General features: G+C 41.7%; 1 protein-coding gene across 3 annotated transcripts in view; it reads right to left on the bottom strand.

Annotated features, from left to right (window-relative positions):
- Positions 1 to 372: 372 nt before the first annotated feature.
- The window catches only part of SMOC1 (SPARC related modular calcium binding 1), a 219,690-nt gene continuing 206,643 nt past the window's right edge, over positions 373 to 13,419 (bottom strand). For 2 of the 3 annotated variants that reach the window (XM_043988242.1, XM_043988244.1), the window contains exons 11-13: positions 6,293 to 6,540; positions 1,040 to 1,093; positions 373 to 508 (exon numbers count right to left, since the gene is read on the bottom strand). In XM_043988242.1, coding sequence (XP_043844177.1) covers positions 492 to 508; positions 1,040 to 1,093; positions 6,293 to 6,540 — 319 coding nt within the window. In that variant the 3' untranslated portion in view covers positions 373 to 491. The remainder of the gene's footprint in view (positions 509 to 1,039; positions 1,094 to 6,292; positions 6,541 to 13,419) is intronic. The other variant, XM_043988243.1, reaches the window with a different exon arrangement.

Genomic DNA, 13,419 nt, shown 5'->3' with positions numbered 1-13,419 from the left:
GAAAATAAAGAGGGTTGGTCAGTCTCTAAGAAGAATGAGGATAGATTATGAAGTACTGGCTTCCCCAAAGCCTTTAGTAGAGTGAGGGAAAGAAAACAACAACTCTGAAAGCTTGTACAAAAGAACTGTACAATTCACATATATATTTATATACAGTATATAAATCTTTCTTCTCAAGGCTGAACAAACTCCAACAAAACAAGACAAAACAAAACTCTAAAAGTTGTCAGTAGCTGATTCAAAAAAAGAGAAAAGTTTTGCTTTTTTTTCCTCTTCTCTTCTCCCACTGTGGTATTCAATAACAGTGTTTAAAAAAAAAAACAAAAAAAAAACAGGACCCAAAACAAAAGAAGACACACACAAATGAGAGAATGATTTAAAAGTGCAAACATTTTGGGCACCTCTCCTGTTAGGCGGGATGTGACTGGTCAGGGTCAAGGGTCTCTGATGATTCATTCTCTCTCCAAGAACTCCCACCTGCCCTTCTGCTCTTAGACTAGTCGTCCTACTGAAAATATGGATAAGTACAGAAAGAAGGAAGAGAATACAAAAAAAATTAAGTCAAATGGAGCTTCAAATAAGGTGGTGGTTATAGGGAGGAGTGGGTAGAGTAGAGGGCTGGGTCAGGAATCACCTTTAACCTAGGCTTGCAAATAAACACAATTTTACACACACACACACACACACACACACACACACACACACACACACACACATATATGCACGCGCGCCCAGGAATCACTTTGCAGATTAGAATGAGGGGCTTCAGTGCTCTTCCCTTATCCTGGAGAAATGTTTGCCATCTGGTAGGCACAAGGTAGTTGTAAGTAAGACCTAAACTCACCTGTGTTGAGCTGTTTATCCCCTCTGGGTTGAGGTAAGGTGGGAAGGGAGGAAATATAGCAATGCCCTACAATTTCCTTTGCCCTCTCTCATTGAGAACCAAGAGAGATCCAGAATAAGTTTTCTAAAAGGAATTTCGACATAGCCAAGGGGAAATGAGGATCAATAGAGAAAGGAAGGGAAGGAAGCAACTTACTGAATGGGTTAATGCCTTGTCTTTTTCCATTAGGGAAGCTGCCCATGCTGCTACCTGCAAGGGACAAGAACATCAAGGTCACCAAAGGGAGAGACAGTCATTGCTGTATCTGGCCTTTTGTTCTCTTCCCCCTGCCTCCAAGTATGGGTGTGGGAAATAGGTGGAAATTGAGTGGCCCGGTTTATTTTCCAAGAGTGTTCACAACCCTTGTCTGCCTGGTTGAAAAGTATCTTGGGGGCAGCTAGGTGGCACAGTGGATAGAGCACCTGCCCTAGAGGCAGGAGTACCTGAGTTCAAATCCGGCCTCAGACACTTAACACTTACTAGCTGTGTGACCCTGGGCAAGTCACTTAACCCCAATTGCCTCACTTAAAAGAAAGAAAGAAAAGTATCTTGGACTAGGAGTCAGGAAAAGATGGGTTGGAATCCTGGCCTCAGACATTTAGAGACTGTGATTCTGTGTGAGTCTCTTGGAGCCTCAGTTTCATTTGTAAAATGGGAATACTAGTACCTACCTCTCAGGGTTGTTGTGAGGATTCTTACTTGAAATGTAAGTTTGATTTGCAGAATGGCACAGGGGATGAGTCTAATTCAGACTAAATTAACAACCCCAACCTGTCCTTTCTGTATCCCCTCCACTCAAGTCTGCTTAGGGCAAAGATCACTGAGCTTGGGGGGACAAGAGTCATGGCTAACTGGTTCAGGTGCTCCAATTAATCAACTAGACAGTATTGGGGCAAATATGATGTTTTCTGGGCCTCAGTTTCCTCATCTCTATGAGGGGGTTGGATTAGATGATCTCCAAATCCCATTGCACCTTCAAAACCTGTGACCTCACTTCTTTGTTTCATTAATCTCATCTGAAAAATATGATCTGTCCCTATTGGAGGCTCTAGCAACAACTCGGATTTATATAACACTTTAAAATTTTTCAAAGTGCTGTGTGTTCTCAAGGAGTCAGACAACAAGGATATAATTAAGTTGGCCTAAAGTATTTCCTATATTACAGATGAAAAAACTGAAGCCTAGACAGATTGATTTATAGGCTCATAGGGTTGGGAATGGAAGGGACTTTGGAAGAGAAGAGCAAGGGAATAAGCATTTATTAAGTGCCTACTATTTGTCAGACACTGTGCTCTAAGTGCTTTACAAATATACAAAGTCAAAAGTGGAATAGACACTGCCCATAAGAAGCCTACATTCTAATACAGAAAGTAGGAATGACATCTATTTTGGGTAGGCTGAGCTGATTTCCTTTTTTTTTTTTAAGTGAGGCAATTGGGGGTTAAGTGACTTGGGAGTGTTAAATGTCTGAGGCCGAATTTGAACTCAGGTCCTCCTGAATCCAGGGCCGGTGCTCTATCCACTGCACCACCTAGCTTCCCCTGATTTCCTTTTAAGGAAATGAACAAGGCCATATTTGGGATTTGATCCTAAATCATTGGACTGGCCTGAGTAAAGCAATATCTACAAATAACTGTATGCAAAATATAATAAACAAGATAAACACCAGGTAGCTTTGAGAGGGACACCACTAGCAGTTGGAGGGACCAGGAAAGGTTTCATGTAGTAGCTGCTACTTGAACTGGATGCCCAAGAAAACTGTATTCTGAGAGACAGAGATGAGAAAGAAGGGCATCCAGGCATGAGGTCAGCTAATGAAAAGTTCTAGCAGTGAGAGATAGTGTTTTGTTTGAGGTAGAGTGAGTAGGTCAGGAGGTCTAGACTGTATGCATGGAAGAGAGTAACATGTAAGAAACCCAGAAAGGTAGGATAAATAAAGTTTAGTTGTGAAGAGTTTCAAATGCCAAACAAAGGAGTTTATATTTGATCCTACAGTTAATAAGCAACTACTGAAACTTAATGAATGAACAGTGGGGATAACAAGGTTAGACCTGCCCTTTAGGAAGATCACTGAAGATTGGATGGAGAATGGTTTGGAGTAGGAAGATATCTGAGGCAGGGAAGCTATAGCAGTAGTCCAGGTAAAGGGTGATGAGGACATGAAGTAGGGTGATGGTTTGGGCAAAGTCAAGGGGATGGATACAAAAAAATGTTCTTGGGGTAGAAATGATGACACTTGGAGCCTGGTTGAATATGTGGGATGAGAGAGAGTGAGGAGTCAAGGATGATACTGAGGTTTTGAGCTGGGTAACTAGAAGTCTGTGAACCTAGGTGGCACAGTGAAAAGAGTACCAGCTCTGAAGTCAGGAAGACCTGAGTTCAAATCTGGCCTACTAACTGTGTGACCCTGGTTAAGTCACTTAACCCTGTTTGTCTCATCTTTAAAATCAGCTGCAGAAGGAAATGGCAAACCACTCCAGTATCTTTTCCAAGAAAACCCCAAATGGGGTGACAGAATCAGACATGACTGAAACAACTCAACAACAACCAGAAGGAAGGCAGTGCCTTCAACAGCAATAGAGAAGTTCAGAAGAGGGGTGCATTCTGGGGAAAGGTAATAAATTATATTTTATATATGCTTAATTTGAGATTCCTGTAGGATGTACTGTTCAAAATATCTAATGCTGGTGATGGGGCTTAGGAGAGAGACTAGGGCTACAGAAGGAAATTTGGGAATCTTCTATACAACAATGATCATTGATATCATGGGTGTTGATGAGGTCATTAGTGAGAGAATATGGTGAGAGACTAGAAGATGGCCTAGGATAGAGCTTTGTGCCCCTGCCCCCACAATCAGGAAACATGATATCAGTATTGATTCAGGAAAGGAGACTGAGAAATAGTAATTAGACAGGAGGACAGGGAGCTCAACAGTAAAAATTGCTGCAGAGAAGAATGAGGATTGAGAAAAGGCCATTGGGTTTTTGGCAATTAAGAGGTCACTAATAATTTTGGAAATAGCAATTTCAGTTGTTTTGAAGTTAGAAGTTAGATTGCAGAAGGTTTCTAAGAGCGTGGGAGGAGAGGAAATGGAAAAAAAAAGCAGCCTATTCCCAGTACCTCCAAGAGTTTGGCTGAGAATAGGTGAGACAGAGATAGATAATGGATCTTATCTCTTTCTCTTCCTAGTTATATATGTAGAAACACCTGAGCAAAGCACTGGCTTTAAAATGGAGTAAAAGAAAAAGTGACAATCATTTGTCTGAAGTGGCTTAATATTGTTTTTCCTAGAGACAGAAGGATAAACATCTAAAAGTATCTACCCAATCCTAGAGTCCAGAGTATGGGGCAATAAGAGGATTAAGCAAAGCAGAAATCTAGAACAGAACCGAGACCATTGTTAGCACCAAAAACCAAACTACTACCACCAACAAAGTAGAAAATGAAAAGGCATGGTGGTGAGGGTGGGGATAGGGAGGAAGGATTGAAAACTTTGAGCTAGAAAGGACAATAGAATATAGATGAGGAAACTGAGGTTCAGATACAGTGACTTGCCCACAGCTAGGAAGTAGGGAAAGTTGGACTGGAACCCTGGTCCTGTGACTTCAAAGTTGTACTGCTTCTGATATCCCAAGATACTTCCAAGAAGTCAGGCATCAAGAGGACAAGAAGGGATGGGAAAGGAGGAGAAAGTCACCAGGAGAAAGAAGGGGGTAAGAAGGTTAAGGAGCAGGGGGAAATGGTAAAGAGAGATGGAATGAAGAAAGGATGATTGAGATATAGGTATATCTATCTATCCGTATGTGTGCATGTGTATATATCTACATACATCTACACACAAATACATACATATATATATATATATATATAATCTCCCCAGCTATGTCTATCAGTAGTTCTCTCTCTCTCTCTCTTGATATCTGTCTTAGACACTTAGAGGAAAAGACAATATAGGTATGAGATGCATATAAAAACTGAAATAAAACGTGGGGGTCTTCTGATAAACACAAGCACAGAGTTTTGTATTTCACACAGGAAACTATTTCACTGTATCATGAAGGGTCGAGGACTCAAATTCTAAGAAGAGTAAGGGAGGTGTTGACTTTCAAAACATCAGTTTGTAGGTATTGTACCAGAAAAACCTCTGATTTCCTCTTTCACCATTCTCTGCTTACCTCCCCCCTCATCTACTGGCAATTTCAGAGATCTCAAAAGCAGGACCATAGCTCCAATCCAGACTCCATTTATGTCTGCTGTACAAGCCCCAAGAAAGTCCACCAGAGGGCGACATAACCTCCCATTGGGAAGGCCATTACAATGTCTGTTTCCCAAACTGCTGGTTTCTTAAAGCAGTCTGGAGGTAATAGCTCATTGGGCTTTTGCACTATCTGTCTTCCCCCACAATACAGTCCCTCCTGTCTCTAGCACCAAGGGTCTGGGCTTACGTTTTGTGCTTAAGGAGCTTTCAGTCTTTGTGTTTTTTTCAATCACCCATCAGATCACCATAGAAATTATATTTTATTGATTCATCAGCAGTGCTTAAGATGACGTGTGTGTGTGTGTCTGTGATATCATTAGCAGAAGGGGCTCTGAATTTAACAATACCAATAAAGTTCTTAGATTCATAGCATTTGAGAAAGAAGAAAGGGAGCAGCTATGTGGCAAAGTGGTTAAAGTACTGGGCCTGAAGTAAGGAAAACTCATTTTCCTGAGTTCAAATCTGGTCTCAGATACTGACTAGCTGTGTGACCTTGGGTAAGTCACTTAACCTCGGTCTGCCTCAGTTTCCTCATCTGAAAAATGAACTGGAGAAGGAAATGGCAAAACACTCTAGTATGTTTGCCAAGAAAACGCCAAATAGGGTAACAAAGAGTTGGACATGACTGAAATGACTCGACAACGACAACAGACATAGGAAGGAACCTTAGAAATCTAGTCCAATTCTCTAATTTTACAGATGAGGAAATTGAGGTCTGGAAAAGAGAGGAGAAAGCACATGAATATCTCATCTTTTCTGGTTAGTAAAATAACACCATCTATGTAAGGAAATACTCTGTACTGTACAAAATGCTGAACTCCAGATACTTGTCTGCTTTCTACAAGAGCGTGCAACTAACTGTTCATGCCTAGTAGCAAACTGAGCCCATATTGTCCTTTGGTCTGGTAACCAAAGTTGGATAGTTATCTTAAAGAGAATTGAGACATTCTCAGGCTATTGGGATGCCCTATTGTCATTTATCCCATTTTAAATGTAGATATTCTGGATTATAAAAGAAAATCAAGATAAAGAAAACCAAGAGCCCTTGAGACTTGAACAAGGCAACCTGAAGAGGCTCAGACTGTCAGGCCTCCATGTCCAGTGACCCCACTTGTAAGGAGCTGGTGGACAGGAGGAGAAGAGCCACTTACCTCCTTCCTTTCTCACTCCCAGGCAGCCTTTCAGCTCTTGCAGTGAGATGGATTTGTCCTTGTTCAGGTCACAGTAGTCTGTAAAACGCCGGGCACACTTCTTGGGCTTAGCCTTCTTCTTCACATATCTTTTGAAGGGCTTCATCTCCCGCTTGCTGATGTCATTGCTGCCATTGTTATCAAGCTGGCTAAAGTACCAGTGTACCACGCGCTCCTCCAGAGTGTGGCTTGGATCTGGCTCAGAGAACCTAGGCCCAAAGGATACCCATCCCATTACTTGGATCCCTCAGAAAGTCCCCCAAGAGCAGAGGTCAGAACCATCTGGGATCATTTCTAGAGGGCCAATCAATGGCTGAGTAAGGCAGAGGCATTGCTCCTCTCCCAAGTCAGACCACTGACAACAGCTAATCTGCCCTCTCCCAGTTTGAATCTAAAGAGAAGAGCTGAGAGAACCTTTAACAAACCAACTTGCCTGGCTCTGAGCTAGATAGGCCTGGAGATTGCTCACTGAAGTTCCACAGAATAAGAGTGAAAGGCAAATCAGAGGCCAGATTACACATCCTTCAGAACAGCGATTTCATCCTTTTTTTGGTCACAGGTCCCTTGGGCAGTCTGGTAATGCCTGCAGACTGCTCAGAATAGTATTTTTTTTTTTTTTAGTGAGGCAATTGGGGTTAAGTGACTTGCCCAGGGTCACACAGCTAGTAAGTGTTAAGTGTCTGAGGCCAGATTTGAACTCAGGTACTCCTGACTCCAGTGCCAGTGCTCTATCCACTGCACCACCTAACTGCCCCTCAGAATAGTATTTTTAAATGCAAAAAACAAAATGCAAAGGACTACCAAGGAAACCAAATATATCAAAATATGGCTAACAGGCTATTTTTTAAAAAAAGAAACAGTTCACAGACCCCAGATTAAGAACCCCTGTTCTAGAGGTCAGTATAGATATGATGATATGATATATATGATATGAAATGAAAATATGTTTATTATATAAAATATTCATACATGCACATATTTACATATTCACATATTTCCATGTGTACATGTATTTATATATAATGCATAATATATATGTATATATATATAATATATGCATTGAACTAGAACAGGGGAACTATATGGGTTTATAGCTTCCCTTTATTTTGGACACTATATTCTTATTAATGAATTAACTTTTTTTGGATGGATTATAGAATTGTTTATAATCCATGAATCCGTGTGTGTGTGTGTGTGTGTGTGTGTGTGTGTGTGTGTGTGTGTGTGTACACACACACCTACACAAACAGAAATACTCTTATAAACACCATATGGAATCACTTAAGTATTTGGCTACTTTGTGCCTGCTTCTGTGTTGGGCATTGTAAGGGATACAAATATATGACGTGGGCCCCCATCTACCTGAGGAGACGCGTTTTTAACATATATGACAAACTTAAATGCTAGTTGTTTTCAGTATCTTGTATTACTGTATGGGGGAGGTAATAAGGCATGGTAGAAAAGCACAGGGTGAGAAGTTGGATAACCTGAGTCCAGGTCCCCACTCAGCTGCTTAGTGTCTTGTCCTGTGAAATAGCAGTAACTGTACTTGCACTGCCCATCACTCAGGGCTGTCACAGGGAAAGGATTTTATAGAACGAAAAGTGCCATATAAGTGTATTTGCAGTGTAGTAGAAAGTGTTGAAAAGTAGTAAAAATAAAACACCGGGATCATCTCTATGATCATGGATTAGAAGAGTGCAAGAAGGCTTTGTAGAGGGGTTGGATTCTTGGGTTACATAGAATTGCATACAAACCCCTGGCCACGGTGTGAATATAGTCATGAGGTTCATTTACGTATGCAGCTTATGGAAATTATTCTCTGCTTTAGAGTCACCTCATCTAACTTATTAAAAACTGTAAAACAAGAAATGAACTATATCAACACCCTTAACCACACATCCAGCTGAATAGAGGCACCTCACTTTGATGAACAGACTGTGCTGATATGCTGAACATGAGGCTTCCAGTGGATCAGTTAGGGAAGGGTATGAGTTTGATCTGATGGAGTCTGGCAAAGCCCAGTAGCTTCTAATCCCGACTTTGGTCACAAGCTCATTAAATGACTCTAGTATCATCACTTGCAGCTAGGTAGACTTGAAACAAGGAAGACTCATCTTCCCAAGTTCAAATATAGCCTCAGACACTTACCAGCTGTGTGACCTTGGGCAATCACTTAACCCAATTTGCCTCAATTTCTCATAAAATTAGCTGCAGAAGAAAATGGCAAACCACTCTGGTGTCTTTGTTTATTGTTGTTGTTCGCAGGGCAGTGAGGGTTAAATGACTTGCCCAGGGTCACACAGTCTGAAGCTGGATTTGAAATTCAGGTCCTCCTGAATCCAGGGCTAGTGCTTTATCCACTGCACCACCTAGCTTCCCCCACTCTGATATCTTTGCCAAGATATTCATGATACCAAGATTTCTCACAGAGTCGGACGCTACTGAAATGACTCAACATCAACAACAAACAACCATCACTTGCTTTGATATTACTGAGCTAGTTTCTCCTGAAAGGGAGTGTGAGGTGAAGAAGCCTCCAAAGTTTGGCTAACAACAGTTTCCAGAGCACTAGGGCAGAAGGTTATCATGAGTAAACATTTGACTAAGAAGGAGAGAGGGTCTTTTTAGATTGCATTAAATGGTACTCTACTGGAGTCTCACTATTGAACCAGAATCATAAAGTTGAAAAGGACCGCCTTGACAAGTGGTCTCCCAGCTTTTACTCAAAGACCTTCAGGAATAAGGATATTATTACACTTTCCCTCATCTTCTCAATTCCATTTTGGATGGCTCTGTTAAGTTTTCCTCAGCCTACACCTGCCTCTATGCAACTTCTAACCAGTGCTTCTAGTTCTGCCTTCTAGAGCCAAATGAAAATGACACAATCCCCTTTTCACATGAGGACTTAGAATGCATGAAGACAATGACATCTTCTCTTCTGGTTAAACAGCCCTAGTCCCTTTATTTCATAATCTCTCGCTTGGTTTCTAGTGCTCTAACCATTATTCCTCTCACCTTCTCACAGGTGTGTTCTGGTTTGTCAAAAATCTTTCTTTGGATGTGGCAAACCAAATTGAACACAACACTCTGAACTGTGACTACCATCTTAGCCAGGACAAGGTATAGTAGAACCATATGGGCTTATTTTTAGCTTCCTTTTATTTTGGACACTATGCCCTTATAAATGAATTAACTTTTTTTTTTTTATTTTTGGTGAGGCAATGGGGGTTAAGTGACTTGCCCAGGGTCACACAGGTAGTAAGTGTCAAGTGTCTGAGGCCGGATTTGAACTCAGGTACTCCTGAATCCAGGGCTGGTGCTTTATCCACTGTGCCACCTAGCCGCCCCATTGTGACTTTTTTTTTTGCGGGGCAATGAGGACAAAGTGACTTGCCCGGGGTCACACAGCTAGTAAGTGTCAAGTATCTGAGGCTGGATTTGAACTCAGGTCCTACTGAATCCAGGGCCAGTGCTTTATCCACTGCACCACCTAGCTGCCCCTATGAATTAACTTTTTTTTTTTGATGAATTATGGAATTAAGTTTATAATCCATGAAGATTCCTAAGATTTTTTCACCTAAACCATTGTTTGGTCATTTCTCTTCCATTCTGTATCTGTTTTTAATTCAAGTGTAAGGCAACACTATTAACTTTCATTTTATTAGAGCCAGTTTATAAATTTAACAGGTATCTTTTTGGATCCCAATTTTGTCATCAAATATGTTATCTATCCCTTCCCTGCTTTGGGTTATCTACATATTTGATAAACACAACAGATATGCAGGACATTCAACTATAAGCCTTTCCCCAGGGATTATTAACCTGTAGGCAAGGATCAACTGGGCAGGTAGGCAGGTGGTACAGTGCATAAAGACTCATCTTCCTGAGTTCAAATCTGGCTTCAGACACTTCCTAGCTATGTAACCCTGGGCAAGTCACTTAACCCTGTTTGTCTCAGTTTCCTCATCTATAAAATAAGCTGGAGAAGGAAAGGGCAAACCACTCTAGTATCTTTGCCAAGAAAACTCCAAATGGGGTCATGAAGAGTCAGAAATAACTGAAACAACAGAATTCAACTGGCAAACTGGTAAGTTTGACCTGATGGATCTCCAAGCCAGGAAGAGTGAGTAGGTGCAAAAAAGATCCATGTCTTCTCTTTGGTTTGCTCAGATGCTCAACAAAGAGGGTTGGGTGGGGACTATGTTATAGCAGCAGCTCCTCTCCTACTCAGAAATTTTTCTAGGCTACCTATGTCCTGTTCTCATTGATGCTTTAAAAAAATTAGAGGAATAAAAAATATTATCTTTACTCTATAATCTATCTCATAACTGTGTATAATTCAGAGAGTCTACTCTGAATAGAATCCAAAGGGGATTAATACTTAAAGACCAATTAGACCTCATTAATGCTGTTCTTGGGGATCCTAAAATTGTTTATTATCTGTACAGGCTCTATACAGTCCTTCCACATGGAAGTTTTCTAGGAGAGACAAAAAGTTTGGAGATTTGGTGAAGGCAGACTTTTGTCTTCAAGGTACACAGTGATCAATTTTTAAATGTCTACTGCATTTGTTATAAGAATAAATGCCATGGGGGCAGCTAGGTGGCACAGTAGATAAAGCACTGGCCCTGGATTCAGGAGGACCTGAGTTCAAAGCTGACCTCAGACACTTAACACTTACTAGCTGTGTGACCCTGGGCAAGTCACTTAACCCCCATTGCCTCTCAAAACAAAACAAAAAAGAATAAATGGCATGGCTGGTCCCTGACATATGACTGTACCAGGTGGGCATCTGACAATAATTTCTATTTCTACTGAGATTATAACATGTGTAGCTCCTTGTGGGGGGAAAAAGAAAGATTTTTGTCGAAGTTACAGCTCCAAAAATGACCCAGCCAACTGGCCTAGAATTTCCTTACACACCCAATAAGTAGTAGACACTGAGGAGGGAAGACAGAAAGAGGAGCTAGATGCAAAAAAAGAGCCTGACACTTACTTATCTATCCATCAGAAGCTTTTTGAAGAGGGAGGGAGGGAGGGAAAAGTTGCTAACCCTAAAGCAGTGAGGTTTACTGTCTGTCCCTCCCTTGCTAGGGGGAGGTCATGGGATCCCCAGGCAAAATGAAACTTTTCCTTTAACCTTTAGGATTAGCATAACGTAATGTCTCACCTAGAGGATGGAATAATAAAGCCTCAGTCAGGGGAAAATGGAAAAGAGTGGGTCATCCGACCCACTGGTCCTGCCAAGGAAAGATTGCTCCCTCCAGCATGTGCTCCTGGGGCTCCGTCCTGTCCAGGTTTCAGCTGCTCAGTCGACAGGCTTTCCCTACCTTCTCTTATGGCTATTCTACAGGAATAAGTCCTCTTACTTTCCCTCACTTCATACCAATTGGCAGCTCTTCTGTATCTCTCCAATATTCTTAGGAGTTAACATTGCTCAAACTTTAACTATCTACCATCCTCAAATTGAGTCTAGCCTCTTGGTCATGATTTGGCTTCACTCAGATTATTTTACTTTAATCATTCCTCCTCCCTCCCTTTTTTGTATTTGCTGATGAAAGCCACTGCCCCCAAACAGCCTATACTCCAAAGCATGGAGCCACTATGACTTCTTATGTGTGAGAATTCCAGTGCTACCTCCTGCTCCAACCCCTAGGCAGGTCACTTCCCCCAGCTCTATGTAGAATAAGCCTGCCTGCCTGCCTGCCTGTCTGCCTCCCTCCTCCCTCCTCCCTCCCCCCCCCCCCCCCCCCCCCCCCCCCCCCCCCCCCCCCCCCCGTCTGTCTGTCTTTGTCTTTGATATGTTGATGTTTTTCTACTGCTTATAAATTCCTGCCTTTTTAGATGCTTAAAATGTCCCCTTAACAGATAGTACAAAGCCATTGTGTTTGACTACTCCCAAAAGGGATTAAGATTCATCTTATACTCATACAGTATATGGAACTCAAGTGTCCTCACCACCATATTCAACAAAACCAAAATACGATGGTGTCTTTCTTCTATCCCCTAGAACAAGTGTAATCCTAGGAAAATTACTTCTAAGTGATGTCTCCTCTTATTGCTTTTTGTTTGTTTGGTTTTTTGTAGGGCAATGAGGGTTAAGTGACTTGCCCAGGGTCACACAGCTAGTATGCGTCAGGTGTCTGAGGCTAGATTTGAACTCAGGTCCTCCTGAATCCAAGGCCAGTGCTTTATCCACTACACTACCTAGCTGCCCTCAGAGCAATATTTGTGGGAAAAATAGCCCCTAAGGAGGTTGGGGGAAGGCAGAATCTGGGAAGAGTAATTGTCATACCTCTGTTGTCGCTGTTATTTCTCAGTGTTGTCTAACTCTTTGTGACCCCATTTGGGGTTTTCTTGGCAAAGATACTGGAGTGGTTTGCCATTGCCTTCTTCAGCTCATTTTGCAGATGAGGGGACTGTGGCAAACAGGGGTAAGCGACTTGACCAGGGTCACACAGCTAGTAAGTGCCTAGGGTCTGATTTGAACTCATGAAGATGAGTTTTCCTGACTCTGGGCCCAACCTCTATCCACTGAGTCACCTAGCTGCCCTGTCATACCTCTAAGAAAACACAAAGGGAGAGTCATAAAAGAAATTTGAGTGAACTAATGAAAAGATATGTATAAAGTGCTTATTATGCACCAACAGCTCAGGATACAACTACAAAAACAAAGACAGTCCCTTCCCTCAAGGACTTTATATTCCACCGGGGGAGGACAACACAAAAAGAGGAGAGGTAGTTGGGGAAGGGCACCTTTTTTAGAAAAGTTATAGGAATAGTGAGTAGGACCTTAGGGGAAAAGAGTGATACTATTTCAGGAAAACCAGCTTTACCACACTGTTGGCTGGGGAGCATCTTAAAATCCAAGGAAAGGTAATCAATTACCACAGTTTATGCAAAATCCTATTAAGGTTGAAACCTATCAGAATAGTTTTTAAATACTCCCAAGCCAAATCATGGGGGCTATACATCTATATTTGAGCCAGAGGACTTTGATTAAAATCTCCCCTCTGAAGCTGTGTGACCTTGGACAAGTCACTTAACTTGGGCTTTAATTGGTGGTCCCTTCCAGCTCTATGTCT

The sequence above is a fragment of the Dromiciops gliroides genome, chromosome 2, assembly GCF_019393635.1.
Source record: "Dromiciops gliroides isolate mDroGli1 chromosome 2, mDroGli1.pri, whole genome shotgun sequence".
Taxonomy (NCBI): domain Eukaryota; kingdom Metazoa; phylum Chordata; class Mammalia; order Microbiotheria; family Microbiotheriidae; genus Dromiciops; species Dromiciops gliroides.
Note: the sequence above shows the minus strand (reverse complement) of the source record. Positions and strands in the feature narration are given on the sequence as shown.